General features: G+C 39.6%; 1 protein-coding gene across 7 annotated transcripts in view; it reads right to left on the minus strand.

Annotated features, from left to right (window-relative positions):
- The window catches only part of MIA2 (MIA SH3 domain ER export factor 2), a 94,901-nt gene that overhangs the window by 37,937 nt on the left and 35,674 nt on the right, over window positions 1–21,290 (minus strand). For 5 of the 7 annotated variants that reach the window (XM_056133770.1, XM_056133768.1, XM_056133772.1 and 2 more), the window contains 6 exons: window positions 17,039–17,107; window positions 12,193–12,303; window positions 10,125–10,196; window positions 8,953–9,057; window positions 5,057–5,179; window positions 3,444–3,552 (listed from right to left, as the gene is read on the minus strand). In XM_056133770.1, the coding sequence (XP_055989745.1) occupies window positions 3,444–3,552; window positions 5,057–5,179; window positions 8,953–9,057; window positions 10,125–10,196; window positions 12,193–12,303; window positions 17,039–17,107 (589 nt within the window). The remainder of the gene's footprint in view (window positions 1–3,443; window positions 3,553–5,056; window positions 5,180–8,952; window positions 9,058–10,124; window positions 10,197–12,192; window positions 12,304–17,038; window positions 17,108–21,290) is intronic. The other 2 variants (XM_056133774.1, XM_056133769.1) reach the window with 1 other exon arrangement.

Genomic DNA, 21,290 nt, shown 5'->3' on the forward strand with positions numbered 1-21,290 from the left:
CAAAAGGAACCACAGTAATGCAGTGCAGATCCCACCATGGGTACTGAGCAAAAACTGTAATCCTGAGAACTCAATCAATAATAACCCCATATATAAACTCTCTGAAAAGTAATTCAGAGTAGAAATGCTTAGGACATTTAATGAGCACAAAGAAACAATGGAATGGACCACCAATAAAACACAAAAGGATATGAAAGCAGAAATTAGAAAACCACAAACAGAAATGACAGAACTGAAAACCTGTTTGGTGAAACAAAGGCCTCAAGAGTAGAGTAACAGCTGCTGAGAACAAAAATCAGTGAGCTCCAAGATAAACTTCAGAAAACCTCCAGACAATAGCAAAAGATGGGAAAAAGTCTCAAAATAAATGAACAACTAACAGAGAACTTGTGGATGAATTCAAGAGGAACACGTAAGAATCACCTGTCCCAGGGCTGGAGAGATAGCACAGAGAGGGTAGGGTGTTTGCCTTGCACACAGCCAACCCCGGTTCAATTCCCAGCATCCCATATGGTCCCCTGAGCACCGCCAGGAGTAACTCCTGAGTGCAGAGCCATGAGCAACCCCTGTGCATCGCCGGGTGTGATCCAAAAAGCCAAAAAAAAAAAAGAATAACTGGTCCTAGAGGACCAGGAAGGCAACCCCAATGAAGAGGCAACAGTCAGAGCCGTCATCGCTGAAGTTCCCAGAGCTGAAGAACACATGTACCCAGATTCAGGACGCCCAAAGAATATCAGCTAAAAAAGATCCAAATAAAAATACTCAAGACACACCCTAATCAGAATGATGAAAATCATAGATATAGAATAACTGAAAGCAACAATATCAAAGAAGGAATTATACACAAAGGAGGTCCTTAAGATTTACAACATATTACCAAATGAAACAGTCCAGGGTCAAAAACAATCGTGGAACATAGTAAAAAGCACTCATCTGATAAGGTGCTAATAGCAAATATATATATATAAATATATATATATATAGGCAGAACTATACATGAGAAAAACATACAACCCCATCAAAAAATGTTAAGAGATGAACAGAAACTTCCTCAAAAAAGAAATACAAATGTCCAAAAGGCATATGAAAAAATGTTCTGTATCACTAATCACCAGGGAAATGCAAATCAAAACAAGAAGACATCATCTCACACCACAAAGAATGGCACACATCAAAAAGAACAAGAATAGGGGGCGAGCAACAATAAACAGGTAGGGCATTTGCCTTGTACATGACCAACTTGGGTTTAATTCCCAGCATCCCATATGGACCCCAAGTACCACTAGGAGTCATTCCTAAGTGTAGACCCAGGATTAACACCTGAGCACTGCTGGATGTGGCCTCAAAACAAAACAAACAAAAAATGAATAAAAGAATAAGAACAACCAGTGCTGGTATGGATGCAGAAAGAGACTTTCATTCACTGTTAGTGGAAATGTTAACTGGTCCAGTCCTCCTGGAAAACAATATGGACATTCCTAAAAAATCCAGGAATTGAACTTCCACTTGACCCAGAATCTCCACTTCTTGGAATATACCAAAAGGGGGGCAAAAACAAAATGGAAGAAAGATATCTGCACCCCTATGTTCCTTGCAGCACTATCTACAGTAGCCAAAATCTGGAAACAGCCCAAGTTTTCAAGAAAGGATGACTGGATAAAGAAACTATGGTATATATACACAAGAGAATAATATTCGGTCCTAAGAAAAGTCATGAAATTTGCTGCTACATAGAGGGACCTGGAGAGTATCATGCTGAGTGAAGTTAGTCAGTTGGAGAGACACCAACAAAAAATGATCTCTCTCATATGCGGAATACAAAAAAACGTAATAGTGGAATAGCTCAACAAACACCCAAAAGCAACAGAAACGAAGAAAAAACATGAGAACTGGTGTTTAGTTGGAAACATGCCACTTGAGGGGTTGGGGTAAAGGACAGGGAGGGGGCAATGTCTATGATTTTAGGAAGCATTCAACCTGAAGAAGGAAATGGTGCTGAAAGGTAGGGTCAAGTGTATGAAAATCCGATCAGCAACAGTGCCGTAGACCACAGTATAAAAACATTAAAAAAAAAAAGGAAAAAAAGCGTCTCTCATAGAAGAGACAGGTGAGTAGAAGCCAATAGGAATAGGGGTGGGGGAAGACTGGTGGAAGGAAGTGGACCCTGGTGAAGGAGTGGTGTTGAAACACTGCATGCCTAAAATGCAATCATAAATAATTTTGTGATTTCATAGTGGCTGAATTTTTTTTAAAAAGAAATAACATTAGGAATGCTCTGCCACAGAGGCAGGGTGGGACGGGGGGGATGGGGGGTGGGAGGGATGCTGGGATCCGTGGTGGTGGAGGATGGGCACTGGTGCAGGGATGGGTACTTGATCATTATATAACTGAAACCCAAGCACAAAAGTTTATAAGTCTATAACTGTACCTCATGGTGTTTCACTAATAAAAAATAAATAAAATAAAAAGAAATAACATTTAAAAATAAAACAACTAAATAAAATTATAAAAAAAATAAAATAAAATAACATTAAATAAGCATGAGTTTTCCCATTAGGAAAAAAAAATGTTTAGAAGATATAACAGAAGTGAAAAATAAAATACAAACAGAACTATATACTTACTTTGGCAATGCAATTTTTTTCTGATGCATTAATACTAGCATCAAAAAAATTTTATTTTAATCACATCTCCACCTCTTTAATATGTATATAATTAGGCAACAGGATGAAAGAAAATTGTTAGGATACAAGAATCAAAAGAACTAACATTGGAGAAACTGGAGAAATATATGGAACCTCTCTATATGCTCCTTTTGTCAGTTCCTGTGAGTCTATAATTATGTCAAGTAAAATTTTTAAGTTAAAAAAATTGATTTGAGAATATACTGAATAGCTATAGCAAATCTAATCTTTGACTACACTTCCAGATTGCAATTAGCAGTGACAGGAACAATTTGGAATGGCAAAGACTAAAGTACTGCAAAATGAGCTTGGGGATCACTGTAAGGGCTTCTGCATGCAGGAGCTTCACTGGGTGTGACATCCCCCCTGCCGCCACCACCACCAAAAAAGGGCAGTATTTCAGAGGCCAAGGAGATAGTACAGGGGTTAAGGTTCTTGCCTTGCTTGAAGCCGACCTTGATTCAATCCCCGCATCACATATGGTCGCTCAAGAACCGCCTGGAATGAACCCTGAGCACTGCCAAGTGTGGCTCAAACCCCAACCTCTCCCCACCACCACCACCACCCAAAAATAAAGAGAAGTATTTCAGCTAAAGCTTAACTGTAAAGAACACTGAAAGAGGGACACGGTTTTAGAAGTAAATGGACAAGATGTGCTGAAGAATAAGGTGCACAGGGCACATTAAAAGTATATACAAATGCCAGTCATCACTTTCAGCAAAAAAAGGACAAGCCAACACTTGGTACCTAAATACGTACCACTTTCTGATTCACTCTTCACGTCCAATTCCAGATTATCATCATCTGCTATGTCTTCGCCAAGCACAGCGGACCAATCTTTCATCTCCACCAAGCGTTCGGTCAGAGCCTTGACATTTAGCAATGGGGAAAGACAAAAAGAAAGGATAATGCCTTATGCTAATTGCTTTCCAACTTCTGAATGTATAGTTTAAAAATCAATCCAGGGCCAGAGATAAAGTTCAAGATGCTTCACATGCAGGAGGCTTGGGTTTGATCCTGAGCAAAAAGATCCCCAAACATTAAGCTAGGAGTAGTCTCTGAACACCACAAGGTGTGGCCCAAAAACACAAACAACCCACAGAGCTCCTGAGTTCTATCTCTATCTAGCATTATGTCATGAAAACACTCTGGAAAAAATGAAGGGAAACTGGCTTTAGGTTCTAATAATTAAAAGCTGGTTATTTCTAAATTAAACACTTGATAATAACCCATGGTTACTAATTGTATTGCATGACTATGACAACATTTTTCTTATATATCTCTCACATCTCACAAATAACAATGCCATTAATACGAGAGAAAATTTCGTGTGATGTCAAAAATGTCAGCAGGTATTCATGAAGTCCAGGATAAAAGAAAATTTCACTGATCTCATTTATTCAATTAAACAATTACCTCAACTGGTAAAAGAAAATAATGAGAATCCAATTTGAAATATTAGAGATTTTCTGACACTAATAAATAAATTTTCTTGAATAAATATTTTCTAGCAATACAGGTGATAAGATGATTGTGCTATGTATTTCTGTGGAAGGACCCACCTAAAAACCCTCTACTCTAGGCTTTCACCCTTCAATTTCCTCCCTTCTTGAGAGTTCCAGCACAAATAGTACAGCCTACAGCTTGGAGCAAAGCTTGAGATTAGCACCTCATTCTTGTTCTATTCAGAAAGAATCCCAAGACCTTTTGTAAAATAAGCTTGGGGGAATAAAATAAAACAAGACCTCAGCTTCTGAACACAACTACTAAATCTGGAATCCTGTAAACATTCTCGGTAGCAACCTAACCAGCATAAATACATAAAACCGAAGATGATGACATTCTTGTTACTGTACAGATCACAGAATATCATTTTCATCTTAACTGCAACTTAGATATAAGTACCTGCATCTTAGACAAATATTATTTTAAAAGAACAGGCAGGAAGTAATGGGTAATGCGTAGGAGAGAGAGACACAGTAGGAAAAAGCCAATAAATCCTAACAACAATATCAAACATTTATAGCTATTAGTAAAACTTCAATTAGTTATATATTTCAAAAAGTCTTTTTCTGTGAAAATTTATATAAAGCATTCTAGGTATTAAAGATATCCTGTCAGGGGCTGGAGCAATAGCATAGCGGGTAGGGTATAAAGCTAAGCTAAAATATAAAGGATAGAACACATCAAATATTAACGGGAGGACAGTGACAGTGACATATACACAAAAAATCTATGTCTTGAGAGTACTTGGCAATAAGGATGACAATTTCAGTACAAGTTTAATAAATGCTGCTAAAAACAAAAACTTAGAAATTCTCAGAATTGTTATAAACTCTAGCTAACTCATTAAAACCAATAGGGTCATTTACCTTGATCTGTTTTTCTTTATCATACAGAACTTGTTCTGCATCTACTTTGGAGGCTTCAAATGTTTGTTTCTGTTTATCAAGTTCACTTATTTGTTCTTTCCATGTTTCAATTTCTTGCAAAAGCTAGAATCCAAACCCACGAAAAAAGAAAAGTAGTTCACATTATCTCATCATAAATATATATACAAAGTACTTATAAATTTAGGTGTAATATTAACACATACAACACAATGTATTATTAGGATGGAACAGTGGAAAGGGAGAGGAAAAGGAGAAGAAAAAGAAGGTGGACTCCGCTTTTCAAAGGGTAAGTCAGGGCAGGGGAGGTAGCCTTTAGGCAATAGTTCAGAGAGCTTGCAAGTTGGGTTTAATGCCATTGGTACCACTTGGTTCTACAAGCATCCTAGAAAGACACTGTGGGGCCCCAAAGGCCACCCCCACATACAAGAAAGAAGTGTAATATAAAGTTACAGACACTTAAACATTCTTCAGCTGACTTAATAATAAATTTATACGAAATAAAAGATTTCTGAGACATATATCTATTTGGTCACTTCGTACCATTGTTAAGATTCATAAAATATTTATATTAAGTTTTATTTTTAATCATGTGCTATTTTGTAGTTAAAGTAGCTCGCAGGAAATACCATCAATCTAGGACTATAGAGAGAGTACAGCAGGCAAGGATCTTGCCTTGCACATGGCCAACTGTGATTCAATCCTCCGCATCCCATATGGTCCCCTGAGCACCACCAGGAGTAATTCCTCAGTGCTGAGCCAGGACTAACCCCTGAGCATCACCAGGTGTGAACCCCCCCAAAAAAAAAATCAGTAATCTGAAACTAATCAGATTCTGTATAAACAATCTATTATTTTCAAAATCACTGACATTTTCCAGGAATGCTTATATAAACAATCTTTCAATGATAATTTTGCGGGAGAGTTACTTTTACAGGAGAGATTTTCTGAACACAACTAAAAAGCATGGTATAATATACATATTAACTTTTCTGTTTGGTTTGGTTTTGGATCATGCCTTGCAGTGCTCAGGACTTACTCCTAGTTCTGACCTCTGGGATCACTCCTGGCATGCTTGGGTCACCATATGGGATCAGACCCAGACTGGTTGAGGAAGAGGCAAATGTCCTGCCCACTATATATCTCTCTGGCCACAATTCCTTAAAACTTACCAAATCAAAAAGTTACACAAAGCAATTAAGAACTAGAAAGAATTTTTTTTTGTTTTTTATTCGGGGGACCATAGCAGGCTATGCACAGAAGTTTACTTCTGACTCTGTTCTCAAGCATCCCTTGAATTGGGACATGGGATTATATGCAGTGCTGTGCTGAATATTGAACACGAGAGAGCTGGTAAAAGACAAGAAAGAATTTCTCCAGATGCTAAGAAAAATTCATATGTGTCATGCAAAGAGCTATTAAAAGTTGGTGAGGAAATAAAAAAGGAAAAGAAGCAATTCGTGAGATGATTTTTTTTTAAACATTAAGGCTTCATTGACTTATTCCCTAAGCACAAGAAAGATATTATTTTCTATGCATGTAAAGCAGAATAAGATGGCACTAACAAGTAGAAACAAATGAAATTAAAGAAAACATTTTGGAATTGGTCATTAGTTGGTCTATAGTGAATCCCTAAGGAGACTGCTGTCTAAAAAAATTAGGAAAGACTATTAAAACAAGGGCTGGAGCGATAGCACAGCGGGTAGGGCGTTCGCCTTACAAGCGGCCAACACGGCCGACCCAAGTTTGATTCCTCCACCCCTCTCGGAGAGCCCGGCAAGCTACCAAGAGTATTCGATATGCCAAACACAGTAACAACAAAGTCTCAATGGAGACGTTACTGGGTCCGCTCGAGCAAATCGACGATCAACGGGAGGGCCTTTACCTTTACCTTACCTTTATTAAAACACAGGATCCATGAAAACAAAATAGTTTATTTCAAGAACTTTGGTGACTAGAAAAAATAAATAAGCAGCCTAGAAAGTTAAGGGTCAAAGAAATAGTTCAAGGGGACTGGAATAATAGCACAGTGGATAGGGAGTTTGCCTTGCACCCAGCCAACCTGGGCTCAATTCCCAGCATCCCATATGGTCCCCTGAGCACCGCCAGGGGTAATTCCTGAATGCAGAGCCAGGAGTAACCCCTGTGCATCGCCAGGGGTTTTTTGAAATAGTTCAAAAAAGTTTGAACACATGCTTCATATGCAGAAAGCCTGAGTTTTGTCCACCTGCATCACACAGCTCCCCAAGCATCATCACGAATGACTGAGCACTGACTGGGTACTGCCAGATGTGATCCAAAACAAACAAACAAAAACAAAAATTTTTTTTAAAGACTTAAATAATCTAGGTGAAATTTTTTTTTAAATTGTAAAAAGGAAACTTTAAATTTAACAAAAGGCTTAGGACTACAACTTTATCCTGAAATCTACTAGGACGACAATAAAGAGATTTAGAGGAAAGGTACTAAATCTATAAGAGAACTACATATGAGGGGAAAAAGTAATTCTAGAAGTGGAAAGCAGAAAGAAATGGAAGCATGGTTAAAAAAATTGGAGGTGAGGAGAAGGTAGGAACAGAGCTATGATAGTTCAGCAGGTAGGGCATTTATTTGCCTTTGCACACAGCCAACCTAGGTTCAATCCCTAGGCATCCCTATCGTTCCCCCAAGCCCCACCAGGAGTGCCAGGGGTATTCCCTGAACATCACTGGTTGTGGCCCAAGAACCAACAATTAAATAAACAAAAATAAAAAGTTTCCATGAGCCAGAGAGATAGTACAGGATGTTTTAAGGTGCACGCTGTCTTGCATGTGGCCAACCCGGGTTCAATTTCTTGGAACTGAAGCAACCAAAGCAGCTCCTGGAGTGACCCAGAGTACAGACAGGAGTAAGAACTGAGCACACAAAAAAAAGCAGATTTGTCTTAAGGAAATGAAAGTGGTTTTCAATCACTGGCAATAAAAATTTTCCTGTACATCCATGAAAAAAGTTATTGCAGCTTAATTGGTTTTCAACTGCCAATGTACCAAATGTTTTTTGTAAAAAAGAATGAATCACTGAAAGATGAGCTCCAACAATGAACAAAGGCAGGATGAAAGTAACATGAAATCTTAGGACAACAGCTGCATAAAAGATCTACAATAATTTCCTAGTGATTTAGGAAAATGAAAGACTCAAAAAGGACTACTTCAAGAAAAAAATAAAATTAGCAGATCAACATTTTCCTTTGTAAAAATACTTAGGAAACCAGAGCTGTAGCTTAGTGGAAGAAAACATGCCTCACGTATAAAACCTTGGATTTGATCCTCAGCATCAACAGCACCTGCCCTCCCACAAAAAAAGATAATTATGTGTCTAGAAAAGAGAGCATACATATGAATTAAAGAGAGGCATATGGGAAATAAGACAATTTCAACTCCAGAGAACATAAAATGTTAGGTAAAACAGAATGATGTATGCATTCAGAGGACATAATAAAATGGAATAATACAATTATTTCTTACTGAAAAACTGTAACTGCACTGAAATGTCTATGTATGTGGCAGAGAAAATAATACAAGCAAAGGCCTCATTTGATCTCTTTATATCTTTATGCACTAGAAGGAATCGCTCAAATAATTCTAATATTCTCTGCAATCCACTCTTTACAGAAGTGGTGCTAAATTTTCTCTGCTGTGATGATTAAAATAAATCAATACTCCCAACGTGCTCCTCCTGGGAGAGGAGCACTTTTTTTTATCTTTATACAAAAAACCCCAAAGTATATAGAAGAGATTCCTGTTCTGTGCTATCCAGGAAAAGCCTATGCTTGTCCCACCCATGTTTCAGTCACTTATAATTACATACTCACAATGGGAATCTCCTTCATCAGTACAAACCTGTGTCTGGCTTTCCTGAAGTTTGGAATTTTCACTCAAAGCATCTTTTATTGCTACCTTAAGTCTTTCTTCATTCATTTGAAATATTTTGAAGGTTGTTTTGGCCTAGGTAAATAAAATACAATGTATCAAGTTTCTACCCTGTGCCTGACTGTCTCCACCAGGGCCCAACAGCTGAAGACCTCCCACACTTGGATGAGCCTCAGGGATAAAAGAACTGACAGAGGAACCCAGGTGTGTGGGACCCGGGGCTGAGATCTCCGAGCCTGCAAGGTTTGGGACTGGACCTGCCAGTAGCTAGACAGTTACACCCACCAACTGCCGTGCAACCCCAACAACGGCCAGGATCCAGAGATTATCACACTCAGTTCCTGGAAGCACGCAGCTGCATTCTCCGCCACGTGACATCTTATCATCTCATTCCTACTTTGGACAAACTGGCAGGCTACCGAATGTAACCTGCCCACACGGCAGAGTCTGGCAAACTCCCCGTGGCATACCCAGTATGCCAAATACCAGTAACAATGGTGGGTCTCATTCTCCTAACCCTGAAAGAGCCTTGAATATGGCACTTTAAAAAAAAAAAAATCTCAGGGCTAGGACGAAGGAGACGTTACTGGGGCCTGCTCGAGGCAATCGACTAACAACAGGATGGTCGTGATCGTGATCGTGATCAAGTTTCTAACAATAAACTGGAGTAGCCCTTTTATTTTTTTTAAACAAGTGGCTTAAAAGCAAAAAAATAAGCAAATACAAAAACTTTTGACTTCATTAACATAAAAGGTTGTACAAAATAGCCGAAAAATGGATGACCAAGAATTAGGATTAAGACCTGGCTCTGACACTAACATGCCACGTAGCCCTGGACAAGTGGCTTAATATGTAGAAAATTGCGCTACTTTTTGATCATGTCTCTCAAGCAGAATGAAAGCTCCATGACAACTTTTACATTTTATCTACTAAAGTTAAGAGCTAAGCACCTTCAACACTGATCAATACAGAGCAGCAGCTCAAAGCTGAGTGAAAAGTTAAACACTCAAGTACCTTGAATAAAATACTCATTTATCTAAAACCCTCTACCTCAAAATCTACTATTATGTATCCTTAGCTACAAAGAAATAGTAAAATTATAATAATTTTCAAAAGCAACAAATCTATTAGATTCAACTTACTTCAGCTACTTGTGATTTGAGGGATTTTGATTCTTCTTCTAAAGACTGTATCCTATTAGAAATATCCACCATCTGGAAAGACAAGCATCAGTCAACAAACATATACTAAACCCCTACAAGTCTCAAAATGTCATATGTATATTATACTATTAATCCAACACTTTTTTTCCAAAACTGAGATTTCAAATTAAGAACCATATGCTTGGAACCGCAGAGATTATGACATATGCCTTGCATGCAGCAGACGCTGGTTCAATCTCAAGGTACAACCCTACAGGTTATTACTGCTGGAGAGACCTAGGTAATCCCTAGCCACACAGGGGCCAAGCAATATGCATCCATAGGTCTTGGCAATGAATTGCTTGGCCAAGTTGGCTGAGAATTCCTCAGAATGGTCCCTGGATCCCCTGAGCACCCTCCCCCAAAAAGACTTCAGAAACATATAATTCAGAGAATTATATATGAAAGAGTTACACAATTTTATTTTACCTTCTTTTCTCTTTTTTTTTCAGTGTTTCATAACATTTAACTTATATTTAAGGTAAGTCCATTTAACGTTGTACCTTGTTAAATGATTTTACACACTCACAAGAAGACCTTCCTTAACCCTTCTCCCTGCCCTGAAGAGGCCTCGCATTGCCACCCACGAACTCTTCCTCCAGCTCCTGAACGGCCATGATCCCAGAAGCACACAAACCAATCTCAGATACCACCAGCTTTTGGCAGAAATGCATCTGGACTGTGCATTAAACTACGGATCCATGCCACCCGGGGAGGGGAAAGGTGTTTGTCCCTCCGCCTTTTCCCCCTGGCAGCAGTGGCATGGTGGCCACTATCTTTCAGAGCCTAAAGGAGAGCTAGGTATGAGACTGTAGTGACGAGGCAAGCAGGGCCTCATGGTATGTGGGGTGGAACCGGCCCTGCTCCACGCCCTGACAAGCCCACTAACGCCTCCTCCAGCTCCTGAACGACCATGATCCCAGAGGCACACAAACCAACCTCAGAACCCAGCGGCTTTTGGCAGTAATCCCTCCAGAGTTATTACTAGAATATCAGAAATCCAAAATCACATGGCCACAATAGCAACTGCGTGACATCATATGCTCTTCATAAACAGCAATAGAAAACATATTATCTAATGGTGTCTTTTTGGCAGGTCTGATTGTTGGGGGAAAATCCAAATAATAATGGTGGGTCTTTTGTCGTAATATTGAATGTGATCAACGCAGAGAGAGAGAGTAAAATGGAAATCTGCCACACAAGCGGAGGAGGGAGGTATACTGGGGTTCTTGGTGGTGGAAAATGTGCACTGGTGAAGGGATGGGTGTTTGATCATTGTATGACCAACCGAGACTTAAACTGAAAGGCCTTGTGACTGTTCTCAGGGTGATTCAATAAATAAAAAATTTTTTTAAAAAATCTTTAAGTCAGATTTGTTTTTGTTTTTTTTTTAATTCAGATTTTAAAATAAAATTAATACATCTTTTAACTTTTTTGGAAAATGCCTGGAATCAGACCAAGGACTCATAAAAGCAAGGCAACCTTCAACATATATATCTCTTGGGTAACAAAAAATGCCCATTATATACATGTTTATTCAATTTAAATTACAAAGCTACTTCCAAAAGCATATGGAAAATTTCTGTAAACTCTGTAAGAAACTTAACATGATAAAGGTAACCTCTAACTACTAAAAAGATAGATATGGAAATAATAGATATGGAAATTTTTACTCTCCACTTAAGAGCTTCCTATATTCTTTGAATTTTTACAGGATACATAATACTTCAACTAATACCCTACTTTTTGTTTCGTCTTGTTTTTCTTTTTGGATCAAACCCGGCAATGCATAGGGGTTACTCCTGGCTCATGCACTCAGGAATTATTTCTGGCAGTGCTCAGGGCACCACTGTGGTATGCTGAGAACTGAACCCGGGTCAGCCGCGTGCAAGGCAAATGCTCTACTCGCTGTGCTATCACTCCAACCCCAATAAAATTGGTTTTATTTACTTTTTTAAAACCGATATATTACTTTCTTCTATAGTACTCTTAAGTATAAAAGTCTTACCAATTCATCTTGTTCAGAATGTTTGGATTTCTCTTCTTTCAACTGTTCTTCAAGAGACTGTATTTCATTCTCAAGTTCAGAGTTAGACCTGTTCAATTTCTCATAGGTTTCCTAAAAGAAGTGAAAGTTATGAGAGGAATTCTGGGTTTGGTTAAATAAGTATAATCAAGTTCACAAATGTACTTACGTTGTATACCTTTGGTATATATTCTTATTTTTATAACAATAATAATTCTGAGGTCAGAAATTTTTTTCTATAGAAAATCAAAGAGTAAATATTCAAGACTGGAAGCAACCAGCTTCTATGTTTCAACTACTCAATTATACCTATGAGGTAAGAAAGTCAAGGTTATACGTAATTCACTGAAAATAACTGTGTCCCAGTAAAACTTTATTTACAAAAAAAGGTGGAAAACACACTGATTATAGTTTGCCAATTCCTTCTATTAATCATTACATACAAAATGATGAGAAATCCAATTTAATATAATTAAAGAAAAACTCAAAAATGTATCAATCAAAATACTTCACAATATTTTCTGTCACCTTTTAATTTTAATTAACTGTCCTCCTGTTGTTCATCGATTTGCTCAAGCAGGCCCAGTAACATCTCCATTTTGAGACTTGTTGTTACTGTGTTTGGCATATTGAATATACTCTCGGTAGCTTGCCAGGTTTTGCCATGCGGGTGAGATACTCTTAGTAGCTTGCCGGGCTCTCCGAGAGGAGCGGAAGAATCAAACACGGCTCAACCGGGCTGGTTGCAGGAAAGGCAAATGCCCTACTACTGTGCTATCATTTCCCCATAATACAAACTGGATATTTGGAACTCTGCTATTTGTGATTCTTCAACAAACTTTTACTGTCTGTTCTTAGGAGGATGTTGGTGTTTTGGGCCACATTTGGCTGTGCTCAGGGCTTACTCCTGGCCAGTGTTAAGAGACCATAGATTGTGCCAGGGATCAAACCAGGGTCAGCTTCATGTAAGACAAGCAAGAGCCTTACCCCTATACTATCTCTCCAGCCATCAAACTTGGTTTTTATTTTTCTTCTTTCCTAAAAAAATATTTAGTCACCATGGAATTTAAAGCTATTTATGATTAGGTTCCAGGCGTACAAGTTTCAGCACCAATCCCTTCACCAGTGTCTACTTCTCTCCACCAATGCCCTCCAATGCCATGTGCCTCCCACCCACCAGTCACTTGCTTCCACAAGAGACTCATGTTTTTGCAGTGTGGTTTACAATTCTGTCGCTGATTTAGCGTTTCACACAAAACACTTTACCACCTTTCAGCACCGCTTCCTCCTCCTGAATGAATGGTTCCCTCTACCATAATTGTTGTCCCACCCACCCACCCCCACCCTACCCCCCAGCCCTGTCAAGTGGCATGTTTCCAGCTAAAAACCAGTTCTCATGTCAAACTTGTTTTTAAAACAAGAAACAAAAATAAATAAATAAATAAAATTTAATGCAGGCCAAAAATAACAGTAGAGCAAATACATACTATAATGGTTTAAAAACCTTATTTAGGGGCTGGAGCAACAGTTCCACAGGGAAGGCATTTGCTTTGCACATGGCCAACCCGGGTTCACTTCCCAGCCATACCATATGGTCTCCCAAGCACCGCCAGGGGTAATTCCTAAGTGCAGAGCCAGGAGTCAGCCCTGTGCATCGCTAGGTGTGACCCAAAGAAAAAAAAAAAAGAAAACCTTATTTAGAGTCAGCACAATATATAGTGGGTAAGGCACTTGCTGTGTACACAACTGATCCAGGTTCAATGCCTGATGCCCCAAACGGTTCCCTGAACCTGTCAGGAGTAAGCCCTCAGCACAGCCAGATGTGGCCACAAAACAAAACAAAAACAACAACAACAACAATAACCAAAAAAACACCTTATTTATAGGGGCAAAGGAGAGAAGATAGTACAATGGAAAAAGCTCTTGCCTTGCAAACAGCCAACCAAGGTCCAATTCATGGCACCCCATACGTTCTCCTGAGCACTGCCAGGAGTAAACGCTGAGTGCAGAGCTAGAAGTAAAGCCCTAACACCACCCCTGAGTGAGCCAAAAACAAACAAACAAAAAAGAAATTACTTAAATAAAAACTTATTTATAAATATATCCTAATTTAAATCTTTGATAGCACAGCGGGTAGGGCGTTTGCCTTGCATGCAGCCAACATGGCCGACCCGAGTTCGATTCCTCCGCCCCTCTCGGAGAGCCCAGCAAGCTACCAAGAGTATTCGATATGCCAGACACAGTAACAACAAAGTCTCCAATGGAGACGTTACTGGGCCCGCTCGAGCAAATCGATGATCAACGGGAGGGCCTTTACTTTTACTTTACCTTATTATATATATTCTAAGTGGAATCAAAATTATTTAGTTTCAACCACAAATCTTTAACAACTGTATCACATTATAACCTGGTATCCAATTATGTGCACAAATCTTAGATATTAAACAGCTTTTAAAAAGTACAACAATGACACTCAATGCCTCTTTGGCAGACCACAACACCCAAAAGGAGAGAGAGAACACAGGGGATTGCCCTGCCACAGAGACAGGGGGGATGGGGGGATGGGGGTGGGAGGGATATTATCCATGGTGGTGGAAAATGGGCACTGGTGGAGGGATGGGTATCTGATCATTGTATAATTGAAACCAAAGCACAAAAAATTGTAAATCTACAACTTTAAAAAATAATAAAATAAAGGGAAAAAAAAGTACAACAATGAGAGAAAAATTCAAAATATTTTCAGTTAAAAATTTAGCAAATTTTACAGTAAGATTAGACATATCAATGCCTTGAAAACAAATAGGTGTTTTATCTACAAATCCACCAACTTGAATAACAAGTCTTTTGTTCTTCAATTCTTGTTTGCTCTTTGTATAGCACACTAAGTGGTTTTCTGTTTTTAAAAGTCAAACTAATAAAATACTACTGGAACAGTAAAAGATAGGATCAACACATAAAATACAAAAATGTCACACTTTTTTGAAAATACTAAGTACTAAATGAAGAGTGATAAGATTCGGAAATGTACATCAATGTATTTAACTTCTTTTGAACTCTCGTAGGGAATTCTATGCCAAGAAAAAGTTTCTGATGATTACAGAGACTTAGAACTGCAAAGCTCAAGTGACTGAACATGTACACCATGAGGACAAAGTCCCAGTTTGCAGCTTTAACATTAGCGGAAGCAGGTTTCCTCCCTTGTCCTTTGTCACTGCTCTGTTTTCTCCAACACTCTCCTCTCTAACAGTGGTAAGGCAGTCCCATTACTCACCCTAACCTGTCAAAGCTCAGCTAAGCATCAAATTAGTTTCCTTCATTACTTATTCTGGCTACCTGGCTTAGGAAAGTCAATTTCGTTTACCTCTTCTAAACTCCAAACTACAGTGATAAAGGCTGGTACCCAAAAACTAGTTACAGTGCAAGTACTTACAGAAAAGAGCTCAGTAAGTGCTACAAGTACAAGCTCCTGCTTTTCAGAAAACCAGATGTTAAACATTACCAGCAAGCCAGTGCTTCCAAACTAAATCGCTCAAGGCCAGGAAGAAGGTCCAAAGGGCTAGTGCTCATGCATATGCATGTGCCACTAGTGCCAGTGCAAAAGGCCTGAGTTTGATCCCTGGCACCATAAGACCCTGAGCACCACAAGGAGCAACCCCTGAAAATGGAGTCAGGATTTGCCTCTCAGCATCACCAGTCCCTGGAAAATAACCAAAAATTTAGTCTAATGCTAGTTAGTTCTTATTGCAAGTAAAATAAAGGTAGAATTTATCAACTGTCTTGTGGCCAGCTATTGTGAATTTTAGGAAAATGAGCCCTATTTTTCCTGTAACAAACTGAGTCACAACAGAAAAGGTCACCTAGTACAGTTTGCACAAAAGAACAGCTTCTACATAGTACTCAATTCCGATGAACTGAATATACCTCACTCAAGACAATTTGAACGGGCCAGAAAGACTCATATAGTAAGAAAGTACTTGCCTTGCATGCATCCAAACCAGGCTCAATTCCAGGCACCCTACATATGGTCCTCTGAGCCCACCAAGAATAATCTCTGATCACAGAGCCAAGAATAAGCCCTGAGCTGAATATTTTGGGGAGCGGGAGGGAGGGTATCACCCAGCCCGTCACTGGGAATTTTGGAATTTGGAATTAGAATTCTAATTGTTCAGAATTTAGAGGCTACTCCTGACAGTACTCTGTCAGGCAGTGCATGAAGGCTTGACAGTTCAGTGCTTAGACCTAGCAATACAACACTACCTGAATCACTGGTGCTGAGAGCCCCCAGGGCTATCCGAGGCAACACTCAGGGATCTGGACTACACCCAGCAGTGCTGGGAGGCGGGAGAGGGGAGGAGGCAGCAGGTGAAGGATAAGTCATGTGACACCACAGATGCAATTTTGTGGTCTCATGCATGTAAGACTTGTACTCCACCTATCCAAACTATCTCCCCCAGCCCCAATATCAGGTCAGTTTTCTTCTTTTATGCTGCCAACTATTATTCTATTATGATTTTTTAAGTTTAACTTAAATGTTAGGTTATAAAATCCAGATGCCCTTCAACATGTCCTTTAGAAAAATAAGTTTTGAAAAGATGGTTCAAAAAGATAACAGGATTGAAGGCAATTGTCTTGACCTCTGACGATTCCAGTTCTAGAATGGTCCCCAGAGCATAACCAGGTGTCAGTCCTAAGCACAGAGCCAGAAATAGCCCCTGAAGACAGCCAGATGTAGCCCAAATATCAACAATAATGAAGTTTTGAGAAGATATTTAGCTTTCAAATTTAATAATATTTCCCCATGACCTGTAATTATATTATTTTTTTTTACCTCCAAGCTCTGTGCTTCTGTTGATTCCTCAGGGCTGACATCCTTTAAAGATGGCTCTAAGCCTTCGTACTGAAAAGAAAGCAACACTCTAAGTAAAAACTCTATAAATCTGATTTCCAATTTATCCAGTGAAGTTTCCAAGATGCAGACAGAATCCACTTTCACATGTTTATTAAATTTCCCATGAATTTACTTAGCTTTGAGTGCTTCAAATACAGTAAGTACTAGTATAACAAACAAGCCAGGGAAGCTCAGACAAGGCAACAACCTTCCTTTGACAACAAGTAATAAATCTTCACCCTGAAGACTAAGGAAGCTGGATGAAACTTGACCATTTATTATTAAAGACTTTATACTAGCTAATGGAATGTTCACTTCAAATTCAACTGACACAACAAATCAAGTAGGAATATAAAACCGTTAAAAGAACAACCAAGAATAATGGGTCTTACAAAGGGAAGCAGGTGGATCAAAAAGAAGACAATGAAACATACAAAGATGTAAGATTTAGGAAAAAAGCATTTAATTTGATGCTTTTAAAAAGTGATCACATGGAAGACTAGATTGTTTTAGATCATCTTTTGTTTTGTTTTGTTTTTAGTTAAGAATAAGAAGAATTAGGAAATAACATAACAAATATAGTCTGGGAAAACGATTCACGTGGGAACCTGAAGTTCAATCCCAAACACTGCCAGATGGCCCACCTGCGCCCCCCAAAAACGCCCAAAAAGATTTATCCAAGGGCCTCAAAGAGCTAGCAAAATAACCAAACCCTAAAAAAAAAGGAAATTCTTAGAAATACTAGTTCGGCACTCAACGTTTCTTCCCATCATCCCCCCAACCCCCCCCCCCCCCCCACCAAAAAGTAAAGGAAAAGAAACTGAGCAGAGCATAGAGATTTTACAACTAGAAGCTGAGGAAAGAAAGCCTGAAGTCTGGGATCTGCTGAGGTGGATGGAGCAAGATTAGCATTCAGAATAGGGCTCTGTGGTAGAATGAATAACGACCACCCCACACATACTCTCATCCTAATTCCTGAAATTTCCAGATGTAATTCAATTAAGAATCTTGAGATAGAGATACAAGATTATCCCAGTGAGTCTCATATAATCCCAAGGTTTATATGGGAAGGAAGCAGGAAGATCAAAATGAAAGATGAAAGCCAGTTAGAGGGATCAAGTTTGGAGCCAAGGAATGTGGAAGGCCTCTAGAAGACAGCACAAGGCAAAGAACAGAGACTCTCCTGGAGCCTCACATGAAGAAAGAGACCTGGGCTGGAGCAGTGGTACAGCGGGCAAGACACTTACATTGCACACAGCCATCCCAGGCTGGATCCCTGGCACTGAAAAGTCCCAAGTCCCACCAGAAGTGATCTCAGCACAGAGAAAGCAGTACGCCCTGAGCACCACTTGGGTGTAGCCCAAAACCAAACAGAAAAAAGAAATAAGAAACAGACCTGCTGATATCTTATTAAGGCCCTACAGTGTTTTTGATACCCAGTATTATAAAAGAATACATTTGCTTTGCTTTAGGCCCCAAAGACTGTTACAGCAAGAACAGGAAATTTAGTATCAACCCTTATGACAATGACTACATCAAAAACAGACTAATCCCTTGAACCAATCCTAGTTTCCAAATATCTCAACCCTCTGATTTTTTAAAGTATTTTTTTAGGGGGGAATGGGCTGGGGCCACATCCAGTGGTGCTCAGGAGTTACTCCTGGCTCTGCACTGAGGAATTACTCCTGGCAGGTGCTGGAGACTGCCTGGGATACCATGGATCAAAACTGGGTCAGCCGCATGTAAGGCAATCATCTTACCAGCTGTACTATCATTCTGGCCCTCAACCTTTGATTAATATCCCTAGTCTCACTGTCAATAAAAAGCAATACTAAATCCTCACTTTAAAAAAAAATTAAATTTAAAAAGAATGCAACAATAACAAAAAGAACATCTTCAAATTATCACAAATTGTGTTACAGTAATATTCAACAGAAAATGACCTGGGTTCAATCCCCACATCAATCCCAGGCATCATACTGCATCATATCACATGTGGTTCCCTGAGCCCCGCCAGGAGTGATCCAAGTGCAGATCCAGCCCTGTGCACTACCAGGTGTCTCTCCCCTCAAAAAAAAAAAAAATAGTAAAATGGTCATAAAACATCAAATGTTAAGTGAACAATAGCCTAAAACTTACACAGAGGGAGCTGGAGCAATAGCACAGAGGGTAGGGCATTTGCCTTGCCAGCAGCTGACCCAGGTTCGATTCCCAGCAAGCCATATGGTCCCCCGAGCACCACCAAGAGTAATTCCTGAGTGCATGAGCCAGGAGTAGCCCCTGTGCATCGCTAGGTGTGACCCGAAAAGCAAAACAAACAAACAAACAAACAAAAAACTTTTACAGAAACAGCATAGAAAATAATGTGAAGGGGCCAGAGCAATAGTACAGTGGGTAGGGTATCTGCCTTGCACACAGTCAACCTGGATTTGATCCCTTGCATCCTATGATCCACAGAGCACCACCAGGAATAATTCCTGCGTGCAGAGCCAGGAGTGGTAATCCCTGAGCATCACTGGGTGAGACCCAAAAATACCAAATAAAAATTTTAAAAATTAAAAGAAGGTATAGTCTCTGAGCATTACTGGGTGTGGCCCAACTGCCCCACATAAATTTTACTTTGGGAGCCACAGAGATACTACAGGGTAAAGCACTTGCCTTGCAATTGTAGGTGACATTCCAGTATCATGCATGTTCCCCAGAGCACTACATGAGTGAATTTTGAACAAAGAGCAAGGAATAGTCCCTGAGCACTACCAGGTATAGCAGAAACCTCTCTACCCCACCCCACCCCCAAAAAAGAAAAAATAATAACCCAGGGGGCCAGAGAGATAGTAGTACATAGCAGGCTTTGCATACAGCCGGCCCGAGTTGGATATCCGGCATCCCATACAGTCCCCTGAGCACTGACAAGAGTGCCTCCTGAGTGCACAGCCAGAAGTAACCCCTGAGCATTGCCAGGTGTGGCTCAAAAAAAAAAACAAACAAATGAACAAATAGTAACTCAGAAGACTATCTTTATATCCTTAAGCAGACACAGTTTTCTCTGCATCGGTAGCAAAAAGCACTCATCTTCAAGAAAATTTGATAATTATACTATTATAATTAAGAACTTCATGGGCCTGGGCCGGTGCAATATTACAGCACGTAGGACACTTGCCTTGCACACAGCCAACCTGGGTTCGATCTCTGGCATCCCATATGGTCTCCCAGCACCATCAGGAGTAATTCCTGAGTGCAGAGTCAAGAGGAACCCCTGAGCATTGCCAGGTGTGACCCAATAAAAACAACAACAACAAAAAAAAAAAAAAAAAAGAACTTTGTGGGCCAGAGACAGTAAAAAGGTTAAGGCATTTGCCTAGCATGTGATTTGCCACCACATATGTCTCCCACAGCACCAGCATGGCCCTGAGCACAAGGCCAGGTCTGGCCCCTGAGCACTGATGGGTTCCACACCAAAATCAAAAACAAAAGAAAGAACTTCAGCTTACCAAAACTTCATATGAAACAAAAAAAAAAGGAGGCAAACCTGGAGTAAAAACAGAATTTGCAACACCTATATTTGACAAAGGATCACAAAATATAAGAAAATGGGGTCAGGGATATCTCTCAGTGGGTACTACACTTTAATGTATTGCATATGTGAATCCCTACGTTCAATCCCCAGCACCAAAAAATTAAAAAAGAAATAAAAACAACCAGATGGCTCTCTGCTCAAAATGAAACTCTTACATATCATAACAGGAAAAACATAGATAAACACATCTTTAAAATCTTTGAAAAAAAAAACTGAACAGATTTTACCAAAAAAGTAACCAGGGTCAGGGCGGAAGTACAGGATTTGATCACTGGCACAACATGGCCACCTGAGAAATTCTGGGGTGGCCCAGGGAATCCCCGGAACAGAGGACTTGAGCAGCACCACATCCTGGGCTTTCTCACAATGAACCATCAGTTTCTCCAAGAATCCTCAGATACAGTCCCAGATCTCTTGAGAACTGCCCCAGGCCACCTGAGAACTTCTTGGGAGGCCCCCTTTAAAGTAAACAAATTTTTAGAAACTAATAACCAATGTCAATAAAACATATTTTTAAAAATGCTTAAACTCATTAGAGAAATACAAATCAAATACTATGAGACACCATGATGCCTCTACCACAGTAATAAAATTAGTTCACAAATCAATCGTGTG

The sequence above is a fragment of the Sorex fumeus genome, unplaced genomic scaffold (genome assembly GCF_029834395.1).
Source record: "Sorex fumeus unplaced genomic scaffold, SorFum_2.1 ptg000098l, whole genome shotgun sequence".
Classification (NCBI taxonomy): Eukaryota; Metazoa; Chordata; class Mammalia; order Eulipotyphla; family Soricidae; genus Sorex; species Sorex fumeus.